The 25722-nt window shown below is 38.5% G+C and overlaps 2 protein-coding genes across 10 annotated transcripts in view; one reads left to right on the forward strand and one right to left on the reverse strand.

Annotated features, from left to right (window-relative positions):
* The window catches only part of NR5A2 (nuclear receptor subfamily 5 group A member 2), a 90596-nt gene that overhangs the window by 44837 nt on the left and 20037 nt on the right, over positions 1–25722 (forward strand). For all 4 annotated transcript variants that reach the window (XM_080601759.1, XM_080601758.1, XM_080601760.1 and 1 more), the window contains exons 6-7: positions 6861–6980; positions 19280–19427. In XM_080601759.1, coding sequence (XP_080457885.1) covers positions 6861–6980; positions 19280–19427 — 268 coding nt within the window. The remainder of the gene's footprint in view (positions 1–6860; positions 6981–19279; positions 19428–25722) is intronic.
* LOC308198766 (uncharacterized protein) overlaps positions 11580–25722 on the reverse strand; it is a 60718-nt gene continuing 46575 nt past the window's right edge. For 5 of the 6 annotated variants that reach the window (XR_013954186.1, XR_013954187.1, XR_013954188.1 and 2 more), the window contains 2 exons: positions 17712–18935; positions 11580–11843 (listed from right to left, as the gene is read on the reverse strand). Coding sequence is in view for 1 of the 6 variants with exons in the window: in XM_080601762.1 (XP_080457888.1) it covers positions 11781–11843 (63 nt within the window). In the remaining 5 variants the exon portion in view is untranslated. The remainder of the gene's footprint in view (positions 11844–17711; positions 18936–25722) is intronic. The other variant, XM_080601762.1, reaches the window with a different exon arrangement.

A 25722-nucleotide genomic window follows, 5' to 3' on the forward strand; every position in this document is an offset into this window, starting at 1 on the left:
ATCCAACACATTTTTATCACATAAATTTCAATCATCGTATTTTTTGTTTTAATCATTAGATACCCTTTTAAATTTTTAGTAGCAGAAAGGCCCAGAGCTATGGCGCTAGTTGATGCAAATGAAGAGATGAAAAAGGATTCTCCAACTTCTCAGATAGTGGTATAGACTAGGTAAAAGGTGAGAGCATTGTTTAGCTGAACCTACAGCAATAATTATAGGGAAAATATTTAACTTAAAGCAACAACAACAACAAAAAAGCATGACCCCAAAACTTTTAACAGGTAATTCATCAAGTGCCAGGCTGAAAATACCTCTTCAGAAGAAAAATTGCAATAAATCTGTGGTTGTTGGTTCCTGTATGCTAAATATTGTGAAACACTTTCCTAAAAGAAAGATACAGTGTGGTTTTGATAAGATTAAGAAGCATTTCAGCAAAACATACACATTATTCTTCATTTTACCATTTGGCATTTTCAATGTTTTTCCTCAGAGAAAACAAGAGTCTATAATGATTAACATCCCCTGCTGTGGGAAGCATACACTCTACAACAATACTACTCTTGTGTTGCACTAGCCTTCCTCGTCTATAACATCAGCACAAATAGTTTTTCAGATGAGTAACCAGCATTTCTGAGATAAGTCCTGCTTTTAACTGCAATTGATAATGTGGGGTTGGGTGCTGCTGTTTCCACAGAGGCCCAGCGAGCCTGCCGGCCTTCCAGTCATTCCCTTAGCAAAAGCTCGGGGCCCAGGTGAGTGGGAGGGCAGCGTTAGCAGGCAAATGCGACCCCCCGGCCACCAGCCCACCTTTCTGTCCCACCACGAGATCGCGTGTCACCACAGCGCTCAGGATTACAACTTCGCACTTCAAGCTGAGAACCTATTTCCTCCACCCCCGGAAATGTCCTACGTGGCTTGCGTTGTGTTGTGGAAGATAAATCATGCAAACTAATAGTTGTATCTAAATGTGGTCTAATACGTGCCTGTTTTCTAATCCTTGCTAGCAGAGAACTCAGAACAGTGATTTAAAGTCACCTTATAACTCCAGCTTGCAGGGAAGAACTCAGGCATGGCCAGGGAATCTGTGTTCAGACCTGTGTCTGGATATTTAACAGCGTGCAGTTGAGCAATGCTGGGTGAGTCTTTCATGGTGGACATGAAAGAGTGTTACAGTGCCACCAGGCCCCATGGTCCTATTAAACCTCAGGGAAAAAGGGTCAGTGGACTTCAGGAGAAGCGGGGACCATATCTCTTTCTCTCTTTTCAGAAACCTGTTTTTTTGTTTGTTTGTTTCTGTTTCTGTTGTGGTTTTTTTTCCTGGTTTGTTTGTTTGTTTTTTTATGTTCTGAAAGAGAAACACTATTGTACAGTGAAACTGCAGAGCAAGCTAATGCAGGGGGCACAGACCCACCTTCATCAGATCCTGTTTGGAGACACACACTCCTCCCAGCCCAGCCATACAGCAGCTCTGCTCTGGGGCTTTCCTGTGAAGAGCTGGGCCAAGCAATGCCTGGGACAACAAGGGCAGAGCACAGTCTGCAGCCTCCTCAAGCACTGTGACAAACAGGCTGTGCAAGTAGTGACTGCCTCTTGGGGCGAAGAGAGAGAGCAAAAGGTGTCTTTTCGCACAACACTAAAATGTTTGCAGTTAACAGCACTGACAGCATTTGAGACTGTGCACATTTCTACCGTGAGGTCACCGCAGGTATGTTTCCAGGTCAATATGGGAAGGACAACATCTTAAACCCTGATGAGAATATAGCGCATTGTATCCTGCCGTCCGTCTGTACACACAACACCCACCAGTGGATATTGCACAGGCACACTGACTGCACAGTGTCGAGTTCACCGTGTGTGTGTGCCTTCCAGTACTCCAGATTCTGGGAGACCCTTTTTGCAGAATGGACCACGCTGTTACGTTAGTTTATCCTCGCTAGCAAGGGAGCTGGCAGGCAGCACAGAGGTGGTTGCGACAACAACCATTTGTCTTTGAGCTTATGACTCATATGCTACGAGTAGACCAAGCAGCACGAGATACAAGGTTATGAATGACTCCAAATTCTGATATGCTTCTTTGTCCTCGCTGTAAGCACAAGTGAATAGGCTTTTCTTATAGGAAATAATAGGATTTACCTATTGCCATGTACAACGCTATGAGAAAGCTACCCCTTGCTTCACCCATGTATTCCTACTACTTAAAAGACTGGTCAATGCACATGTCCATTTTCATCTCTGCTGGTGACAACTGCCATCCTCTGCTTGTCTGACAAAGTACCTGCTCTTTCTCTACCCCAGCAGCAACATCTACTCTCACACAATCCCTTTAAGCCTGCATAATATCCCATCTCATCACCTTCACCTTCAGTGTTGTACCTGACATCCAACTTCCCTTATGTCTTCTCTCACCACACAACCTCCTTGTCCCCTCCTTTAAAACCTCCTCCTAAGCACTCTCTTTGCTTCCCTTGTTATTCAGCCACTGTTTTACAAGTGTAATGCTTTACTCCTTTCATACTCTTAACATTATTACTCTTCCATGCCACCCTGTGTGCTGGAAATGATCTCCTATTTCAAGTCACACACTCTCCCTTTAGCTTCCTCCACATCTTTCCTTAGACACATTTCTTCAGCAACGATTTCCAGTTATATTGTCTCCACTGATAAGAGTCTTCATCTAAATGCCACTGACCAGACAGGACCTAAATTTAACCATCTGGGCACAGTATTCACTCTCACTTTTGCTTGAGGCTAGATAGTTGTCAAATGGGTATCTCATCTGACAGCTTGCTTAGGTGAGACATTGGTTACATTATCCTTGTGTCAATGGTCTGTTATGGCAGGGAGCAGCTGCAAATCTGGGGAGTATTCTTGTAGTGGACAGTTGTTGGCCATATGATGTTCAATTTTTATTTATAATCATTCCCAGTAGTAGGGACAAAGGGCACTTTGTTGTTATTGTTAATAGATTGATATTACTCTCAAAGATCTCCACAAACTGAAAAGCCTCAAAGTTTAGCCACCAGTACAAGCTTTTGGGCTTGTTTCTAATTCAATGTATACCATGACTGAAAATGATGTTGATTATTGAGGAAAATCCCAGACTGAAGCTAAACTATCACGACAACAGAATCTTACCTTTTCTCTTGCTCACCTTGTTAGTGGAGGACTAGCGTGCTCTGGTGTCACGAGACTGAAGTCCACAAGGTGCATTTTCTGCATAGTACCTTCCTTTTCAGAATTCACTCACCACTTCAGCCATCACAGCTTAAGCATCTTTGCCCCCAGGATCAGTTTAAGGCACATACTTGCTATGGCCAAAGGCTGATTTTTTGTTTTGCTAGATAACGCACAGTTACTCATGTGCCATGGAAACACAAAGGTGTTTGTGTTCTGGCTGAAGTTACACACCTCATAAAGTTTGCCAGCTGATTCTAACATAAGACGTGCTATGTTACTGTGTTTGTTCAGCGATCTACATTATTTTCTATTTTCCATTTACTATGCGTTAGCAGAGTTAAGAAATGTGATTTTCCTCATCTACATGCCTTTCAGAAGTAGGCTGTAATTGATCCTCCATTTTAGTAATTCATGACCCTCCTTAAGGTCATCTGTTTCTTCCCAGTGAAAACTGGGAAGCATTCTGCTGCTCTGCCAGCTTTCCTGAAATGGCAAAAGCAGCTGGATCTAATAGTTTTCTGAATCCAATGTTTTGGAAGTGTATTTTGCTTTTTATGATACCCATTTTAGAGGCTTTCACTGGCTAAATTACAGTGAATACGGAGGAGCAGATTTTGTGAACCACTAGCAGACGTTCGCTGTTGCTAGTTTTATGAGTCTTGTAGAACAGCAGGAACAGGCTATGTGCAAAACATTTTTGTGTGTGTGATTTTGCCATCTCATACTGTTCTCACAGCACTGGCTCAGTAATGATATGGTAAAGCTTGGGAGGTAGGCTTTGATTGCAGACTAGCTGCTGTTGGGGCGTTCAGAAAGCCAGCCCTGTAAAGTGCAGTTTGTTTTCAAAAGTTGCTGCCTGTGGCTGAGACAGATGGGTTAGCCAGAAATATGTCATTTATAATATAATCAAATGCTTGACCTCTTATTCAGGTATTAGTTGTTACAACATGGATGTTGAATGTTTAAACTGTCTCACAGCTTGTTTTGTTCAGATGTAAGCTGTGGTAGCTTTGTGTGAAATGCTAATTTTGGATGAAATTATCATGTTGGCATGATTTATTTGATTTTTGTAACACTCTGTTGTACAGAGAAAAGAATGACCACAAAACAGCTTCATGTAAAAAGCAAGAGTACTAGAATCTGTAAATTTCAAATAATTCCTTCAAATATGCCTTATTTTAAACGTGGCCCACGTTTTGGGTTGGAGTGTTTCATTGTGGTAATTTATAGTTCTCTCTTGAGCTAACAAGTCACTTGGCTGAAATGTTTTTATAGAAAAATACACATTGTGGGCAGAGGAAGAGAGATCTTTTAATATAGAATCAGCCTTGCTCTGTGATCTGAACAGAAATGAATTATCATGGGTACAGACAGCATTGGGATGGAGCAAGGCTGAGTTCGTGATAGCACTAGCTTTGCACTGACTTAGTAATATATCCATCTACAGAGTCCACACCTATTTCTATCCTCCATCTCTATTGCCCATGGATATGTGGCTTACAGGTGTTATCTGAGCTTACATGTATTAACTATGACTGTAGGCAGAAGGGCAATATTTTAAAAGATTATGCTTAGTACCTCAAAGCCAAAGCATGTGAAACTTTTGAACTATCAGAACCGAGAGTGTTCTACCCAAAACCAGTTCAGTCTTTTTATGTCTGTAATAACACAAAGACAATTGGAAAACAAATTAGGAATGGAACAGACTATCTTAATACAAGCATTAAATAATTCTACAGTGTTGGATTTTGCAACCTTAAGATGTTATTTTGGCATAGATATTTAGATATGATTTCCTTTTTCTTTTTTTTTTAATTTCTTGGAGAACAAGCAAAAACAACAACAACAAGCAAACAAACAAACAAAAACCCAAACCACAAAACGATGACATCCTCTAGGCAGACCAGCAGTGGAAGGAATAAGATGTTTCCCAGCACAGATACCTGCTACAGCTGTGGAGCAGGGCCTAGTGAAGGCTATAGGGGAGAAAGGGCTGTACACAGGTACTCCTGCACTGGCTTTACAGTGGCCCTCTCCCTTTCTATCCTGATTTCATTTCTTTGCACAGTCCAGCGAGAAGGAATAATTTAATACAGATACCTAAGGGGAGAAACTGGGACAAGAAGAATTGGGAGAAGATTGTGATGCAGAGAAGAGAAGTTACAGCAAATAAGGGAGTCAAAGAAAGAACTGGATGTCTAAGATGTTGAAGTCTGAGCCATATGGCAAGTGACTGGAAACAGAGAGAAAATACCAGGCAGCTTTCATAGATGACACTTGGAAAATCCATCAGTAACAAAAGTTACTTCTTTTTCTACCACACAACAAGAAAACAAGCTGGAAAGGATAAAGCTCAAAAAAATCATTGGATGAATGATGATAAAATTTGAAAATACCTATTGCATTATTTATTTAAGCTCATGCAGGATTGCTCCTAAAAATGCAGTTTCCCATCCATCATCATTGAAGTTCTAAACCAATCAAAATTAGAACTCCTCAAATAATATTTTAATAGTTCTGTCTGGGAAATTTTATGCAGCTGCCCTCTAAAAATATTCTCCTTGCTAATTTATTTTTTATTTCTCCTATTTTATATAATTTTGTTCAGCATTTGCTATACACGAAGGCTTTTAGAGTTCTTTGAACTGTATACATGCTATTACTGCATCCACACCACGCACTTAATTGTAGCGGGGCTAATGTACGCACCCCTTAACTCTCCCAGGACTGTCTGAAGTCAAAGACTTCCATTTTTTTTAGGAAAGAAATCAGTAAGTTCAGTAAGAACAGATCCACAGGATATTGATGCTTACCATGACTTAAATTCAAAGTCCTTCCACTAATCTGTGCATTTTTTCCCCATGTCACTGCAAATTTTCATCATTTTTCCATGGTTAAAGTGAATAAAACTGAATGCAGTCCAGTTGCAATTACCATCAGTTTAGTGAGAGACTTTGTTACCCTGTAATATGCACATCTCAAATACCAACGCACCAAAACCTTAATGTAGGCTGCTTGTGCTGAGTGCCCTGAAAGTTCCTGCTATTGCTAAATGCAGTCTCTTACTGCCTTACGTACATGTCTTTCTGGCCCTGCTGGTGACACCTGAAGATACCCACCTTGTGTCTGTTTTCTTCTTTCTCCGTAGTAACATAATCATTCTTAGAGAGAATGTTTATCACCTCTTCACTTTTTCCTTTGCAAGGAACCTACTTCTGACTTGGGTTTGTTCCAGCAATAGTGCTCTTGAACCTGCAGATTCTTCTCTATTTTCCAAAAGCTGAGATTCAAGGATGGGGAGTATGGGAAAGTTCATGTTAGCATTGTTTCTGCTATTTTTGCTTTTGGCTAAAAATAATGTCCTGTTGCCATGAGTGTTTCATAATTATCTTATAATACTAGTATTACTCTGCATAACGTAGCCATAGTTCTGATTTCCTGGAATCAACTTCCTGTAATCAACTGCAAATATTCTATATATTTTACAGATAATGTTTTCAGCAATGCCCTATTTGTTCAGCTGAGAATAGCAGTTTTGGGGACAAATAACTTTTGACAGCATTTCTGTTCACATGATGCTTGAAGGAAGCGGCATGTTAGCCAGTGTCCATTAGTGACTCCATAGTGTGATGTAAAATGTAACTCCCAGCATAACGCCACCAACGTTCATGTTTGCTTTACAGGTTGATGACCAAATGAAGTTGCTACAGAACTGCTGGAGTGAACTCTTAATTCTAGATCACATTTACCGGCAAGTGGTACATGGGAAAGAAGGCTCCATCCTTCTGGTTACCGGGCAACAAGTGAGTATGTGGGCTCAGAGAAGTATTGATGGCTTTTTAATAATCATTTTCAAAATAGCAGGAATTTAACTAGGTCAGAAGCACTTCTGTGTTCTCAGAGATTCTCCACAAATAATGTAGATAAAATGACTTGTGCACTCTGTTCCTAGTCTGTTGATTACAGTTAAACTTATAAAAGTAGATATAATCATAAAAACTTTGCTTTTCAAATATATTTGTATACTTCAGTGATTGAAAAACAGCAGATGAGAAGTGTCTCTCAAGAAGCTGTATTTCTTTGGAGCTAAAATGGCTTGTTTCTGACAGCAACAACAACAGACATCCAAAACCCTACGCTGTAGGTCTAAGTAATTTATTTTAATTTCCCATCATAATTATGGTTTACTCAAAAGAATCACTAGCTGGGTGAGAATCCTAGATAACTTGCAGCTACTGCCTCAAAAATATCTTGCTTTTAGACAAATACGCAGATGTGAAGTACTGGGGAGTTGAGACATCTAATCCCAGGAAAATTATTCAGTCCATAAGATATAAATGCAGGTATTGTCTCAGGAACTGTCTCAGGCTATGTACCCTGCAGTTTCTGCACAGCTTTTCAGTGGCTAATTTTCCTCAGGCATCAGATGTTTAGATTATCCAAAATGCAAGAGCAATGTGGCAAATATTAGGAAAACCCAGAGAAAACCCAAAGAAAGTATTAGTTTTGACTCACCCATACTTTCCAAAGCACAAAGGACATAACCTTATTCCCAGAATTCTTATTCTGGCCTTAGCAGAAAAAAAATCACAGTATCAAAGAAAAGCAAAGTGCATCTGTACATTATGGTCCTGATTCAAAGTGAAAACAAATGATGGTCCACTGGTATTTAAGCTGCTACAAATTCACTGTCTTGATTTATACACATGGGAAGGAGTTCCTTTTCGTAACTGTACAGATGAAACATTTGTGTCTGCATGCTCCAGAATCTGCTTACAGCTTTAGTCACAATTCTAAAAGTCTAGACATTTTTTAATGCTAAGAAGAGTTTATAAGAATCAGAAAATGAGGAGAAATAATTGTTTGCATTTGTGATTAAAAGGTGTACAGTAGAAGGGAAAAATTATCCACTTGTCCAAGAAAAGTGGGAAAATTCAAATTCTATCTACAGAACTGACTCCTGCACTTTTGTGGAAAGTCCCTAACCTATGTGAGATGAAGTTGTACTCTCTAATTATATGAGAAAAAAATTAGTTGCATCAGTCTTGATGTATATGAATGCTACTGAGGAAAGTACTGATTCCATTTCCATTTCATTATCTGCAAAACAACGACGATTGTACCAGCAACAATTTTATTTACCACACAAGGTGCTTATTTATAAAGCCACGAGTAGATAGACAGCTTTCTCTCCCTGAGAAAACTGTTAAATGAATGTCTCATTTGTTATGTAATTAGCTAGGTTTTTAAGATACCAAGTGTCTAGGTGCCACTGAAATTGGTAGAGATATATAAATATCTTCAAGTTCTAGCCGCTGTCCCCATTTTTCCACAGTAACAGTTCTTAGCTTGATTAGCCACTTTTATCTTTACTTGCAGGAAAAGACAGCTGTACATGTTCTCATGGCAAAGCAGAGCATTTCATCGCTGTTGGACAACAGGATGCTAATTAAATGCACTGCTTACAAATCATCAGCTGGTTTTGGATCTTGTATATTTCCAACTAAATTAAAACCTGGCTAAACTGAACTGGTTGCATCCATTTTTGCCCTAGCTTTGTCAAGTAGGTTTAATACATCCCTCTTTCAACCCAGTTTGGCATTTCTATGTCAACATTTGTCATTTGAAGTTGGTGCAAGCACCCACAGAGTACCCATCACCTGCTGCTTCACACTTAGGCTGCTTGGAGAGCAGGGAGATGTATTACCAGAACACTAGAGCCAGTCCCCTTCCATATTGACAGAAAGTTTTTTCAGCGTATGCCTGCTGCTGGTTCCTCTCCTCCTCCCTGAGCTCTGCTGCAAACCACTGAGGTCTCGGAGACCTTGTTAGCAAAGAAGGCGCTGAGTACCTCAAACTGGGCTGCGTTTGCTGGCACTAAGTCACCAGAGAAGTCCAGCAGCAGTCCCACATTTTTCTTGCTCATCCTGTAACTAGTTACTTGACATCCTTTGCAAGTCTCAACTCTAGCTGAACACTGGCTATTTTAACATCATCCCTGCGTACCTGGACAGTCTCTTGTTCTGAGCCATTTCCTGCTTTTACCTTTTTGTACTGCAGCTCAATCATGAGTTACTTGTTTAGCCTATCTGATCCAGTACAGCCTAAGTATGAGTACTTCTCCTGAGTATCAGGATGGACCACCCTAGCAGCATCGACTTGGTCTGTTGTCTTTCTAAGACTAAAGTCTGGTTCAAATATATTTATGAAAGGGGAATTATGACTGTTTGTCTCAGCTATGTAACTATAAAATAATTCTGGAAAGCCACAGTTCTAGACCAAGGCATTATCAATATTTGCCACTGCACTAAATGCTGCATACTTGCTGGTGGCTGCCCTGATCCTTTCAGTTCCTCCAGCAGGGAAAGGGAAATAATCGTGCCACCATCTCATAAAAATTAATTGATTAAGGTGTGGAAAGCACTCCGACACTTCTGATGAAAAGTGCTGTATATGTTTTTATTTACTGCTAACAGCAAAGCACTATGAGCAAAATTACAGTCAATCACCTTGCTTTCAAAGATATTAACTTTAAACTGAGGACTAGAGCTAGATAGCCTACTTTATTACCTCAGAGATCATGATTATTGTCACAAGTTACCAAATTTAAGACCTCAGAAGCCTTATTCCTTGCTTTCCTTAATATATCCTTCCATAAAAGCTACTCATAAACACAATCCTTTTTACAATCACAATCAAGAGGGAAGCTGTAAGGGGGAACTTACTACCACTTAATTAGAACATACCTGCTCTCTCCACTCAGAGTGCACAGCCTCTGCTCCTCTGATATAAAAGTCAAATTTCATGTAGCTCTCCAGGGCCATACCATTTGCTGTTCTATCCTAGGTATCTAAAATGGGCTAGTAGTTAGAAGCGCACTCATAATTTTCAAACAGATTGGCTCAAACCTGTTACTCTAGGGCATTCTTATCACATTACCATACATCTGCATTTCCCTCAAGCCATTGGGTTATGAGTTTTTCCCTGTGTCAATCCACTGTTCCCACTTTGATGTGAAAAAAGTGCAGTCAGCAACAAAGAAGTGAATACTGTCCCTTGCACAAAAAGACTGTGTTTTACTTTATTTTGTTATTTATTTGGATGGAGTTTCATAAATGAAGCTCTTTTGTGTGTATGTGTTTCAGGAAAGCTCTTTTTTCATATCATTACAATTCCTCAGCAATTCCTCAGAAACAAGTTCCTCCCTATGCTGCAGACTTCATTTTCTGCACTAAGTACTGCCCCTCAGCAGTAGTAATTACCATTTCAAAAGGAAATAAAGTAGCACAAATGCATTTTACAACTCTCCAAATTTCATAATAGAAAACAGCTAAGCAGTGATTTGCAACATGGTAGTTAATTGTAAATCATTGCCAATATGCTCTCCACACGCCAAGTTCCATTGGCTTGCCATGTGGCATGTAATTTTAACAGACAATTTCTAATTATAGAAATTTAATTCCTCCAGTTTGAGCACTTTCCTTTTGTATCTTCTGCACCAACAATACACGGCCAGCTTCCAAGATCCAGCACACACAGGGTACATACTAAAGCTGTGTACAGATTATCACTGTTCATGCATTTTCAGGCAGCAGTCAACAAACAACACATGAATTGTAGATTCAGTTGCCTAGACAAGCTGCTTATTTTGTTCATACCTACAGCACTCATTGCCAAATTTTCTGTCTGTTGAGTTTGGTCAGTCATCATGGATGGGCAGTCATCACACAAATATATCTTTCCACCTAGATTTGTATTCTAAGAGTAGCAGCAGAGAAGAACATGACGGATAACCAAGATCTCAGCAGTGCTGTGTTTTAAAGCAAATCATAACTTAATTTCAATTAAGAAATTTGTGACTTGAACCTTTTGTAGCTCTTTCAACTGTACCTTATTGAAAGGTGTTGATGCATCATGTAGGGGCTTTGCCTGTGGAATTTTCTGTGGTAATGTCATCTTTGTTAGACTTACCCACTTGCAGAGAAGGTTTCTAGTATCCTGATGTAGTTGTATTTGCTGAGGCCTTCAGAGAATCTGCTTGTCTAGGGGACCAACTTGCAAGTTCAATGATATATCGCTTTGCTGCTGAAAAGGTTTTCAGGAAGTAGCTTTACTTTCAAACTGCAGGCTGCAGAGGACTATATCACAAAGAAGGATCACCCCTGCAGAAGTATCAATGTTGTACAAAGTTACAAGAGTGTTAGAGGAAAGAGTGTCTCAGAAGGACAGGAGAAAGGAACTGGCAAAAACGTAGATAAGGAAACACAATATTTTGTTCATCCTATGAAATGAATAAAAATACATATACTAGTCATGGGTATAAGAAGTTAATGGATAGGTAATACAAAGCAATTACTTCATATATTCTCGGGAACTACTCATTTTTATTTTATATATATATATATATATATATATATATATATATACACAAACATGCATATGTATATTTTTTTCCATTAGGCTTGTGATTGCAGTCATAGTTGTAGTTGGCAAAAAAATAAAAATGATATTGGTATTTGGGAGCCAAATCTACAAATTCTTGCATAGATGGAATTTGACTGAAGGTGGATAAGCACATGGTCAAGCAATCATCATTCTGCTGTTCAGTGTAGTACTTGTTCTCTCGTATCCAGGCTTGTATGGTTCCTCACTCCAGTGGTTTCTGCCTAATGGAAAAGAAAACAAGGTTATGGTGGATGTTAGAAGTGTCTCAACATCTTATGAAGATGTTATGCTAGCTGTTTTTTGGGGCTGAACTAGGTGTTCTCAATTAAACTAAGTAAAACAGATCAGAGTTCAATCTTTAAAAAGTGTCCAATTCAGGTGTATCCAAAGATACACTAAACTTTGAACCTTTATTTTGACTAACTATGGCCACACCTGTGAATAACCTGGTCCCAATTCACATTTGCTTTGCTATATTGTCATGAAGCCATCATCTCACTGTGTTTTTAAGTCTAAAATTCCAATTCCAGTAACAGCATCATGAAGAGAGCACCCAACATGATTCACTGCATGCCAAAACCATTCCATTTCCCACATGCTAACTTTGTCACATTCATAAGAAAAAACATTTCTTTTGTATTCTGTACATACTGCTCTCATAAAGAGAACAAAATCTATTTGGCTGGGGTCTGCAAGGCTGCCAGTCCTGCATACAAGTCCCATACTAGTGAACCTATTTCTCCATATAAATTAATATGAAATTTCACATTTGATTTCAAGATTGTCCATCAGGAGAGAAATTGTTCAGAGTCTCAATTCAATGAAAAAAGCAATACATCAGTCCATCCCAAACAACTGTAGCCTATTGGAGTAGTTACACTGATGGGATCCGAAGTAAGCATATCCAGTCTTACTGACGGGGAAGAATTTAATGTAGTGGAGCAGAGGCTTATATAGGAATATAAAAAGTGAAAATGAACTTAACTGAGCTAAAAGCCCCTGAAGAAACAGACTGAATTAGCACAGTCCTAAGTGATGTTGCCTAAATATTTGCAAAAAGAATCAGTGATGGTCTGTCTTCTGATGAAGCTTATGGATATTCATATTCAGCAATGATTGCATATCATATCTTCTTTATTTAAGAAACAAAGTGCATTGCAATGCATAAGGAAAGAAATGTATTCCATTGTACTCTAGCTTAGTTACGTTCTGTATGTTAACATCAGCATACTAATAATTTGAAGAACCTGACTGTCATCATTAATAGAGTAGAAAATTAATGCTACTGGTTAAAACAGCTCTCTGCATGAAACTTAACTATTTTATCATCATGCATTTATAACATAAATGTATCTACTATAAATTAATCTGTATATGATCGACTACAGGGCACATAATCCAGTCTTGATGTACTAGTGTTTTGGAAATTCAACTACAGGGCACATAATCCAGTCTTGATGTACTAGTGTTTTTGAAACTAAGTTAGATAAAGTAAATGCAGTACTTTGGAGTGCTACTATTTGCATATTATAACTAATTAGCAAGCACAATATCATCATCCTAGGGGAAACGTCCACTGGCAGCTTAATTCATTATCTTCTATTATTGTGTATCATCTTAAAATGACAAGCACCTTACACTGTATAAGTCATCACAATTTTAATTAATATATCCAAAACCGATACAAGCATCTGCTGGTTTTGTCTGTGCTGAGTCCTCCTCAATTTTTGTATGTAGGCATTTCTCCGAAGTGTTTTTTCCACATTCATTTGCTTTGAAATATAATATGAACATTGTTTTAAATGTTTTAAATGAAATTATTAATTATATGAAAAGATCAAAATGAATTTAATAACCACCATCCTTGCCAGTAAAATATATATTCTCTCCTACCTCATGAAACAGTGGAAGAGTAATTATGGTTGTGATAGTAAATTAACTTGCTTGCTATTTATTGTGCGCAATGCTTTCTTCTGGGAGAAATGCTCACCCAGACATGTAGCCACTAGCGCCAACTCTCAGGCTCCCATCTGGGTCAGGACTACAAAGACAGGACAGACTATTGAGGGTGAGTCCCCAGGCTATCAGAGCAGTTTGTCACCCGAGGATGGGAGCAGTGGCAGAGCCCCCCACAGCCCGCAGCAGCCTGTGCTGGCCAGAGTTGCATGGAGCAGAGCAGAAAAAGGACAGTCGCTGTGCTGCACCCAGACATCCTCGGCATCTTGTCTCCATGCCCCAAACACACACTGATCTAACTTACAAATGGTTCTGGCTCACAGTAGTGTCATTCCGGTAGATCAAGTACCTGATAACAGATATTAATAAGTAAAAGCATGCTAATACTACAGTCTGTACACTGTTGCAAGCTTGCTGAAACATTGACAAGGGATGGTACAGTTCAACACAACTTTTCCGTAGGACATATGACTCCACTGTCATATCCTAGAAATCGAATACAATTTAATTTTAGAAGGAAGGAAGGAACCTGATTCCACCATTATACTTTAGGCTTGGTTTTGTGGGCGGAGAGACAAGGACTTAATGCCACAGGCCACCACCTGACTCCACCAGAGCCATCTGAGCCCAGTGAAACCAGGGATTTGGCTTCAAGACCTATTCATTACTATGACAAATCATCTACAAAACCAAAAAGTACAAGTGCTCCCTGCATTTCTGGCCTTCAGCCTCACCATTTATTTAGCCCAGGGTGTAGTTTCATGTTGTAAAAAAGCCTTGTCTTTTGTTCTGCCTCAAACAATACCTCACTATGTTAAATGGGACCTTCATGTGAGAACAAAATCTACAGAATTAGTCACTTCCATCTCTTACTGCTCTGCTTATCAGCTGAGAATTTTTTTTTATGGCTGACTTTCCAAATGCTACTGAACTCCAGAAACTTTACTACAATATATTGTTTTAAAACAGAATTCTCATAAACACTTTGCACTGGCCTAACTAGCTTTCACCATCATTAAAAGGATTTGGACTTTTAAGTCACTTTCAACTGTATCAAGAAATGGATTTAGAAAAAAAATAGTCATTGTTGCCATGTCTCTCTGCAGTCACGTTTAAGTTATGACCTTCTTACTAATACTATCAGCTTTGTGGTTTATTTTCCTTTGCTGCTAGTGCCTCTGTATTCCCATGCCCTCTTGCAGAGCCTGCAGCCTCATCCACTCATCCCTTACCTCTGCAACACAGGGAAGAGGGAAGGCCAGCAAACTAGGGGGTAACTGTAAGAGGTAGCCATCAGAAATGCTGAGAAGTACATGAATGCTGCCTGTCCAAAGGAGCTAAGTACATTTTTCTACTTGCAATTCACAGCTGAAAGTTCTCTCCTAGAGTTAAATACTAAGCAAATCCTTCCTCTCGAAGGTCCCTGCCTTTCTGCCCAATACTCATGATCAGAACACATCCATAGGATGCGTGAGATTTACCTGAGGACACACGCTATTTCTAACTTTCAAAGAGATGACTAGGCTCTAAGTAATTTATTAACTGCCAGGCTATAGTCTGATTTATTTCACACACTCTTTGGACTGGAGATTTGAACTCAGACTTCCCTCATCTCAGTTGACTGCTCCAGTCAGTGGCCCGCTGAAAAATTCCCACTCTGGTATTTTTGATGCCTTAGGTAGATGAAAGCAATTTAGTCCATAAATCTAAAAAGAGTTGTAGCGTGAGCTGGAAACGGTGTCATGACCTGAATAGTCCTGGCTATGCCTAAAGTCAGTTTGGCACCCCAAGAACTAGTGGAAAATGGGGCCATGAGGACCTGAAGCACAAAGTTACGTGGCAGCAGAGTGGAGGTTTCTAGTATCTAATTTTAGATTTAGGCACTTCAGTTAGCAAATGGTACTACAGCACAGCCTGCAGTACTGCATATATAGTGATATCTACGCTAAGCTTAAACAAGCAAGCTTAAGCACCAGAATGGCAAGAACAAGTGGCAGCATAAATTATTCAGTGCTGTTCTGTTGGCATTGCTTTCGTACCAAGCTAACCCAATTAAGCCCCTATCATTACTTCTTCATCATTACTACAGTCATCATGCAAGATAGAACTGAATACTGGCTTGTGAGGAATTTACACCTCCAATTGTTTGTGCAGCCATAACTTCATGCCCATCATTTTACTTCTGAAATAGGTAATGAGGAAGGTTCACTGAAGCATCTGTTTTCAAAAATACCAGTCAACATGCCATCATCCTTAATACCAAAACCAACTGTACTGTACAATGCTATTACTTGGAAAGCAAGATTCTTTTTTTTTTTTTGTATGGATTTGATTTTACCAAATGAAATTTGTGATGCAACATGAAATGCTATGATTTTAGTTTGTAAGTCAGCATTTTGCTCAAGACCTCAAGCTCTTTTAATCTTTGACTTTTAAAAGCAGTTTTAATCATGAATTGGATGGTGAAATAATTAGTACGCCTTTTAGTATCAATTTCTGCATATAGGACCAAGCAAGCAGGACAGCATACTCTTTAATGTGACCACTTTTTCAGAATAGACATTAACGGGGGCTTTTTCATGCACAGTTGATTTTGTATAAACTGATTGACACCTTTGGGGGTCGTCTTTCCACTGACTCATAATTTTGCTCACTCTTGAAAAAAGCCTTCTGCACACCCAGTATTCTCTAGTTAAAGCTGAAAATTCAACTCATCATATTTACACAATAAAAAAAAAATCCATTCTGCATTGTTTTTAATTGCAAATCCTACTCAAGGGACCAATTCTCCTGCTTAGGAGGCAGCCCTGTGCCTTCTACTAGAGAACCAACTGCAGTCAATTATGGTAATGAAATGTCAATAAATATAAAAATTTAATACAGCCTGCTCTTGGTGAGTGGCAGATGAGGACTTGCCTCCCAGACAAATTTGCTGGTGCTGCAAATATTAAATGCACCTGAAAGAGTAGCAGGTTGCCTGAGAGCTTTCCAGTAGAGGGATGGTGGGAGACCCAGACATCTACTGGGTTTTTCCATTACGGCATAATCGCTGCACTAAGGCCACTGATATTCTTGACATCCAGACATCTTAACTTCTTATTATGAAGAGGAAGGCATATTTCCCCTGCAAACTGGAACCTCAGTGAGGGATTTTGAGCTTTCCCCCCACACACATAACAAAGCATTAAAATTACAAAAGGGAAATTAAGTTGAGAATGAGTTGATATTTGTATGTGACCAGTTTCTCAATAGGAAGTAGGTGAATCATGTCACCATATTAAACTGCTCTACAAATAAAGACTATTTAAGGGCATGTTACTAACTTTTTTTTTTTCTTATTTATATAAGCACATATATATAAAGAAATGGGGGGGGGGGGGGGGCAGAACCAACAGATGAACTAGAAAGCAGATTATGAAAGACAGTTTGGCTGGGATTTCCAAAGGCTAGATCCTAGTTTTGTCACAGATTTCTTTGGCCCTGAATAAGCAATTTAATTTCAGTACTTCAGTTTTCCCAGGTGTGACAGACAGCAATAAAACCTATCTCGCAGGATACTTAACCATAATCCACTGATTTCATTGAAACATAAGCATAACTTTAAATGCTTTGCAGAGTTAGAGCAGTGTTATTCTTAACATCCATGCAAAAAGTGGAACTTCATTTTTCTTGTACAGTTGCCTTCAATCAATGTCTTGAGAGTGCTAAGTGTACATATAAATAAAATGTCTTATTAAAAGTCAGTAACCTATTGATTATATTAAGGTCATCCCTAGGAGAAGCTATTTTTAGTCCCTTTCAATCATCTATCTTATCTTTCCTGGCTGAAATTTTGACAGGTTTAAAGTCCTCCCTTTTTTTTTTCTTGCTTTCCAACTATTTATACTTGAATTAAATCAATTCAATAGTTTTAACATTGAAAAACATGTTTCAAAATACATGTTCCTTAACAGTTATTTAAAAAAAAATAATTTTAAGGGATCAGTGCCTGGAAAAACAAAATTGTCAGTATTGCTCTGTTGCCTCCGGTGGTACCTGGTTCTTTATTAATTACTTTATTATGGGAGGCCTTAAAGGCTGGATAAGTGCACCAATACCTTTGAACACATCATTAATCCAAAGTGTGCACTTACCATTAGCTGGGCTTCAGCGTGTGATTACGTGAAGTATGGCTGCCAATTCTCCTGTTGCTATGGAGGCCCCTAAAAGAGAAAAGCTCTGCTAATACTACAGCAGCCAGGCAAGTTACCTACATGTTTCGAAAACATTTCAGTAACTTGTTTAGGTCTCCGCCAGTTGATCAGGGATAGCTTACCTCAGGGGCAAGCAACGTGCCCAGGGCCATTTTCACAGGACAGCGGCACTTGCAAAGCAAAGGGATGAGAGCAGGGCTGAGCTGAAGGCACTTCAGCAGAGGCAGTTGCTCGGATAGCCCAACATGCCGGTTACATCCACTCCACGCTGCCGGGGCTGCGTGGTCTCACAGCCTCCAGCTTCACCTCAGGCCTAGTGTCAGAGTGACTGTCCCCATCCCCTGCACACCCCAACCCCTACGCTACTTCACCACCGGAGCATGGCCTTCCCACAGGCCACAGAGCCTGGGCGCCTCTCTGGGCACAACATCCCACGACAAGGCTTGCAGAAGCTGGTGGTGGCCATCTTCAGAATGGCAGAGGCTGGTGTGTCCTTTTGCAAGGACACATCCCCTTAATGACACTGGCATTTCTAGATAGGTATTTTAGTATGCAGGCAGTAGGGAGGTTGCCTGAATTCAACAACAGTCATCATTGGATACGTCAGGTAGGAAGGGCTTAAAATATACCTTGCTTGTGAACATTACCATTTGTAATATGGCATATTCCAGTGTTCTCTTGGGCCTCTATATACAAGAGTCACTTAGGACAGCTTGTGGTCCAGTCAGCCTCTCCTGAGAAGGGATGAGCAGCACGACAAGGGCAGCAGACTCCCAGAGCAGTCACACTTCTTATTGTGCTCCAGAGGAAGGTGCTTCATGTGCTGCAGTAACTGCTCGGGACAATCTCAGTGCAGCTGGCCTGTGCCACACACCTGCCCGCTCCTCCTCCCTTAACAGAGGAGGAACTGCCAGAACAAGTCCCTTGGAACCAGCTCCAGCAAGTGCCAGGACTGTGCGTAGCTAAGGACAAAAGAAACCACCTTCACAATGCCTCCACTTCCTTTGGGAATATACCGACATTTCTGGGCTTGAATAGATGTTTCTGGCCAAGTTATGGACACCAGACTGTATCCCATGAATACCTTTATGTCCCTCTGGACTAATATGCCCAGCGTAGGCGCAAAGCTCCCTTCAATCAGTCTCTCTCCACAGGATTGTACAACTGCAATGAGAACAAGAGACACCAAGTGTATAAAACAAACTGATAAGGGGCACAGCTACCAGTGTCATAAGCAGTAGTCATATATAAAGCCTCTAAAAAAAGCTAATACAGACAAACTGGCATTCACAGTGATGTGACATACCATTAAGATATATGGTTTAATAATACTTCCAATATATACTGTTGTGCTAAAATAGGTTTGTATATAAAATCATCCTGACTCGATAACATCATTAAATTGAGAGTGATTCTTTTATCCAGGAGCATCCTGGTTACATGTGATTGCTTGAAACATTCTAAAGTGGTTCTGTGGGTACAGACAGAAATATAATTCTCTTTTACAGGTGGATTATTCCGTAATAGCGTCGCAAGCTGGAGCCACCCTCAACAACCTTATGAGCCATGCACAAGAACTAGTAGCAAAGCTTCGTTCCCTACAGTTTGATCTACGAGAATTCGTATGTCTCAAATTTCTGGTGCTGTTTAGTTTAGGTACGTAAATTTTACTCTTCGTATTCCTTACTTAATATTGTTGTTTCTCCCCCTTAAAATATTAAAAATATTTTGGTTTTATTATTTTTTTCCTGAAAAATGAATGAGACTTTAAGTATATTTTATGAGGTTCACAGTAAACTGAGGATTCTTTTTTTAATTATCACTTCACAAAGGAAAATTATGTAGGAAAATTAAAAGTGGATTTCTATGCAACTGATTCCTGAAACATAAGGAATTTACTAGAGTATTACAAGCTTACTGTATGTACTTTATGAATATTCCAGAACAAGAATAAAATTCCATTATAAATTCTAAAGGACAGAGAAAATACTGATTGGTATATTTTTATGATATTGAATATGGTTATGTAAAGCAGATGGTGTGGAAATATGGTTGAAATAACCCTCTTTTTTAAGGGCATTTGCAGTAAGTATAAACAGTTTTGTTTGCATATGGCTGTCACATCCTAACACATAAATCAGGAATGCAACTCATAGTTTGTAAAAAGTGAAAGGAACTCTTAAAGTGTAGATTAATGATAATAGCTTTATGGCAAATCTAGCAAGGAAATAACCTTTAAAGGGAAGATTGTTTTGTATTAGCAGAGAGGACACAAAGGGAAAGATACCTATGCAAGACAAATTAGTTAAACCAGTGCCCTGCAATGAATCAGCCAAGAAATATCACCAATGCCAGGAATAATAAATTAAAATAATAATAATAAAAATAACAAATTAAGAAAAAAAGAGGACTTAGGGAGATGGATTCAATAATAATAATAAAAATAACAAATTAAGAAAAAAAGAGGACTTAGGGAGATGGATTCCTATTGACTTCATAGGAAAAGATTTTTCTTCCTGTCTTCCATTTCAAGTTTGCATTTTGTTGACTTAATAGAACTGGTCTAAATAAACTTTGACCAAGTGAATTTCTTATTTACTTTAAGGAAATAGAAAGGAGAGATCTAAAAACAAATAAGGTCAGATCCAGACGTATATAGATCCCTCCATAGGCAAAATTCTGGTTTTACTCAAAAGTTATTTTGTCTATGAAGAGAGTGAAAAGTTGAGCCAAGCATAATAATGAAAGAAATATCAAAAGTGGTGACATTTAGTAATGTTTTTCTTTAATTATCAGTTTTTTAAAAATCTTATGTAAAGAGAATAGAATTTTACAAATAAATTATTATAATACAATTGCATTTAAATTAAAAGGAGCAAGATGTTTTGGATACACTGTAAAGCCTCAATTACTCTCTGAAATATGCCCTTCCATGTCATGTTTATAGAGTTCGTACCTGTTTTGGAAGGTTTTAGATGAAGCTCTCTTTAAACACGACAATAAAAAATCAATACTTCAGAGGTATAGGACACAAAACATATAGAAAAAAAATAAGAATTACTTAGCTAATGATTGTTATGAATTATGTACATTCTGATTCCTAGGAAAAGAGATGATGGATTTGCTTGGAAGCTATTAATATTTTATATTAAAGACTTTGTCTCTTTCCACATCAGATTCAGAGATGGAAAAGCAAGCTTTCTATTAACAGAAATTATGGTTTATTATTTAATCTGATGAACAACAAGAATTCAGATTTCCTAATTCCTAATAAGTAGGTTTTACAGTCATTAGACAGTGGTACAGAAGTGTCTGAAGAGCCTGTAGCTTTCCTCTAATAAAATATTTAGAGAATTCATCTCAGTTCAGTGGTACTTTAAATTAGCTGAATAAGTGAAGTACATTTGGAAAATGCTCACATTTAGGTGGTCTTTTTGTGTGATCACTTTCATCAGCTCTTCAAGTACTCTGCATTGATTTAGGAATCATTCTTACACCTTCAGCTTTTCTAATTCTGCAAGGTAGCATACTCAGCTACAAAAGCAGATGCGTATAAATACCTTGCAAGGTTGTATAAAGTCAAGTTATCCAGTTTTTCTCTCATTTATGCTACTATATTAGCTACGGAGCTAATTCTGCTGCTAATGGGAGCCTTATAGTCGTATTACTTACATATAGAAATGACGTAGCGAAGAAAGGATCTGCACCTTTGAAACTGCTAATTCACTATTTAACATACTGCATAACTTGATTTGCTAAAAGTCCAAGCTAGATGTTTTCTACAAAGAGTAAAATATAAAGATATTGTCACCTGACCCAAAGAACTAAGGCAAATATTTAATGAGAATGATGACAAAACTCAAATGAAAAACATAGATACCTTTTCCAGCTAAGTAGTACTTAAGTTTGTACCCAAAATGATGAATGAATTGTCTGGCTGAAGTTGAGTGAGTCAGTTTTTTTAAGACATTGAAGTGCCTAACAATGCTGGTAGGCATTCAGCAGGACTGTCAAAACTAATTAAGCATCAAATTCTGCTGAAATAATTGGGTGCAATTATTGTACCTAAGTATCAAGGTGCATTTGACACATACCTTTGTCTCTTAGGCATCTCAACAGAAAACTGGTCTTAGCATTGAAAACATATTATTAATAATAAAATATTTCACAAATCTGAGCAGGCTCTTGTTGAAAATCTGTCTCTGCAATATTTAATGGAATAAGAAGCACTTCAAGACATACCAGCTTTTTTTCATTTCTAAGGATGCCCTCCCACAGTGTTAACCAATCCAGTAAAGCCTTATGCTATTGTTTGTGTGGCAACACAAAGTCAATAATCCACAGAATTAATTTATTGAGAAGAAGCTGTTTTTTTTGTTGTCGGTTGTGGTTGGTTGTGGGTTTTTTTATAACCAAACAGTTATGAAGCTGCCTTCTAAAGCTGTTTGTTATTCCTGGCTGTACCATATTGCCTGTATTTTCACAAGATGGCAATCTCCTTGAGGGCAAATAATATTGTCTTTTTTTCCTAACATTTCAGCAGTGATTAGCTTAGTAAAATATCAGTAAAATAATGTTCAAGCCCCATAGCACACAATAATTTTTTGAAAACATAATTAAATCATATCAGTCTTGCGTGCTAGTTTTTAAATTGTTCATTGTTTACTTGTCAGAGTTTCCAAAGGGTTTAAACAAGAAAATGCTTTTGATTGCTGGTAGCATTAAAGAAGATGCTATTGAAGCTTAGATAGGTGCATGTTTATCGTAACCTTTGTAGTCAGCAGCACACAAATGTTTCTGCAGCCACTCCAGTGAGTGGTACATTCAGGCACTGGAGCTCTGTTCCTTTCTACAACTATCTGTCCCAACTGAACAACCTTGCCAAAGTTGACTCAGTTATCATTCAAGAAGCCAAACTATTTTGGTAACTATTTTTTTAGACAGTGTAGCATCTCCTTGGTGTGTAGTCCTATTGAGAATTAATATATTTAGAATTAGGTAACTTACATTTCTTCCATCAGTTATAAAATAAAACACTTTATAGCCAGGCAGTTCTTACTTCTCTGTACATAAACAAAAATTCCTTCCAAGCCAATGGATCTTCATACTTCAGTGACTGTCTGTCTGGCCATCAGTGGTTCCTCATGCTATTAATCCAGTCACTGCCAGTCCCTGCAGAGGAACAAGTCCATCGCACTTGGGCTATTGTTCTCAGCAGATAACCAGTTCACCTGAATCAATCCTTCAGCTTTTGTGTGCCCATAGGTTAAAAGTCAACAGGGAACAAAGCAGTCCTTACAACCAGCACAATCATCACAACCACAGTGGGGATGACTTCCTTGTGCATGGCAGGGACTCAACTGTGTTTTAGAGTAACAAGAGCCTTGACTCGTAACGACATGAAATGTAGAAACACTTTCCTTCACAGCTTCACTGCACCATCAACAGTCAGTTGATTACTCTGTCAACACACCAGAAGTTTAGACTAAATTTAAATTCAATCACATTACTCTGATCCACTTACATGATTGACAGATCTATTACACTAGTCCAGCAGGGTTCCCTTAAAGAATCACAAACAATCTTTCCATGAGTCAGTCCTCTGTGGTGCTTCCCCAGCTGCGTACCTCCTCACAAACCTCTGTTGCTCTCCTCTCTCGCTGTGCACCAGAACAGCATTATGCAAATCAAGCAGTCTGACTGACACCTGAGATCACATTAAAGCAAATAGACGCAGGTCTTGTGATCAAAATTGCCCTCAAAAGTTTTGGTTGTGTAGCCTGGTATAAACCACCTTCTAGTCACCTCTTCCCCAAGTTGACTTCTGATCGACATGTTTGAATTCTGTACCAGCGTGCTCCTTCGCTGTAAATGATACGCTGGATGCTGATTGAATGTTTTATTTGAAGACAAGATGGACTTCAGGAGCCAAAGCATTTTATTGCAAAGGAGCAATCTGTCTACCAGCATGATTTACTTGAAATAAGTCTTCTGTTTAGGTGGTCTAGAAATAGCAATTTATTTTTTTAATCAATCTCCATTTCAGTTATCTCGAGCTATTAGCCTCCTTGGAACTAAATCAGAACTTCAGTTCTTACAGCTGTTATCTTTACAAACCTTTCTTTCATTGAGGTTTACCTATTTGCAAAACCCAAAACATGACTGCTTTGTGGGGGCATACATTGCAGAATGGGAGAGGAGGAAGAAACCTTTGAGAAACTTGAGTGTTAAACCTACTTTTAACACTAGTTCTGCAGGCTTTACATGTATGAATTCACATCCAAAACGTGGAAAGAGAACATCTGAGAAAGTTGATGTTCAGACAAGTAAGTCTTCATTGAATTTCCTACTAAATAACAAACATATCTGGCTTTCTGAAAGCTAGCCAAACTGACAATAATGCAATTTCTTTACCATAATCCCAGAGAAATACAACTAATTTTTCTATAAAACATAACCAGTATAGTCCACAGTACACATTATCAAAAAGTAGGTCTAAAACTAAATAAAATTTCCTTTGTCATAAATAATTGCTAGTTTGAATCAAGATATACTACAAATAGAAAAAGCAATTGTGCCAGTTTATCAGCTTCTTTGAATTTTCTTTAATGAATTTGACAGTACTTTGGAAGCTCCTTTCTTACTTTGTCAGAGTTAGAAGAGTTAGAAATTAAAAATTTAAAAAAGCAATGTTGAATTATCTAATTCTGGGAAAGAAATAGATAGCCATGTTCCACTGTAGTGAAATCTTGGCCTCACTAAAACGGAAGACAATTTCTCTGATTTTACTGGAGCCAAAATTTGTCTCACTGTTTCTTTGATCTTCTTCCTATCACAGAATAAAGTTCGGATAATTTTTCAGTAATTCCACTTGCTAAATTACTACATTTAAATGATTTTTATTTTTTTTTAATGAAACATATAACTGTCGCCAGTCAGTCACACTACAGACTGGTCACTGAAATCAGCCATTGCTCTTTACCCAACTTCCTATTTGTCCTGCTAATTTTTATTATTCAAATTCAGCAAGGATGATTTGTCAAACCTCCCATCAAAGCAGTTTGTAAAGTGAAATGCCAATAGGAAGAAAGTTAGACATCATTTGACCCATGTCCAGGCACGTGTCTGCCTGGAGCTAAATGCTAGAGTAGGCAGCAGCTGACTGGTACTGCTCTCTTATCATTGTCAGGACACAGATAAATGTACTTCATTTAAGAAATGAAGACTTTATCAATGGGCAAATAATTGCAGAGCCACTATTGATCTCACATCTCACTTAACATAAGACAAGAGGAACCTGTAGAAATGGTAAACATTTAATTGCTATGGACAAACAATGGGCTCTTGATTAAAGGAAGAAAAAAAAAAACTGTTTTCAAACAAACCACGGTGTTACTTACAGGTTCAGCAGAGATCCACCCTGACTAGGCAATAATCCATACCCATTTCTGTTGGGTAAGAGAAATGTTAGCAAATCTTTCCTTGCTTTTAGTCTTCCTAAAGCTCCAGAGCTGAGATTAGAGGAGTAGGCCCCAGTATTGGACTCCGCTATAGGCACTTTTGGAAGATAAACATTCCTATTAAGCTCCTTATAGCAATGAAACAGGCTGAAATGAAGCATTTTCGAGACAGACTCTACCCTTTCTATTCACAGGACTATGAGTAGCTTCCTGTGAACACGCAAAAGAAGCAGCAGAAAGTCTGCCTGTGCTTTGTTTCATCTGATTCCATTAACTCACATCAATGTGGTTATGAAAAACTCTGAAGCTGGAAAAAAAAATTAAAAATAAATTAAATTAAATTAGCTATTGTATTTTTAATGTATTTTATGTATATATGTCTATCAGATTTACAGACTAGCCAGTCTGTACCTCAGTGAGCTTGCAATCTAAATCTACACAAAAGATAAGGTTAAAAAAAAAAAAAAAAAAGTAGCAAAAATGGTGAAACA

Source organism: Anser brachyrhynchus, assembly GCF_964034855.1.
Source record: "Anser brachyrhynchus genome assembly, chromosome: 8".
Lineage (NCBI taxonomy): Eukaryota > Metazoa > Chordata > Aves > Anseriformes > Anatidae > Anser > Anser brachyrhynchus.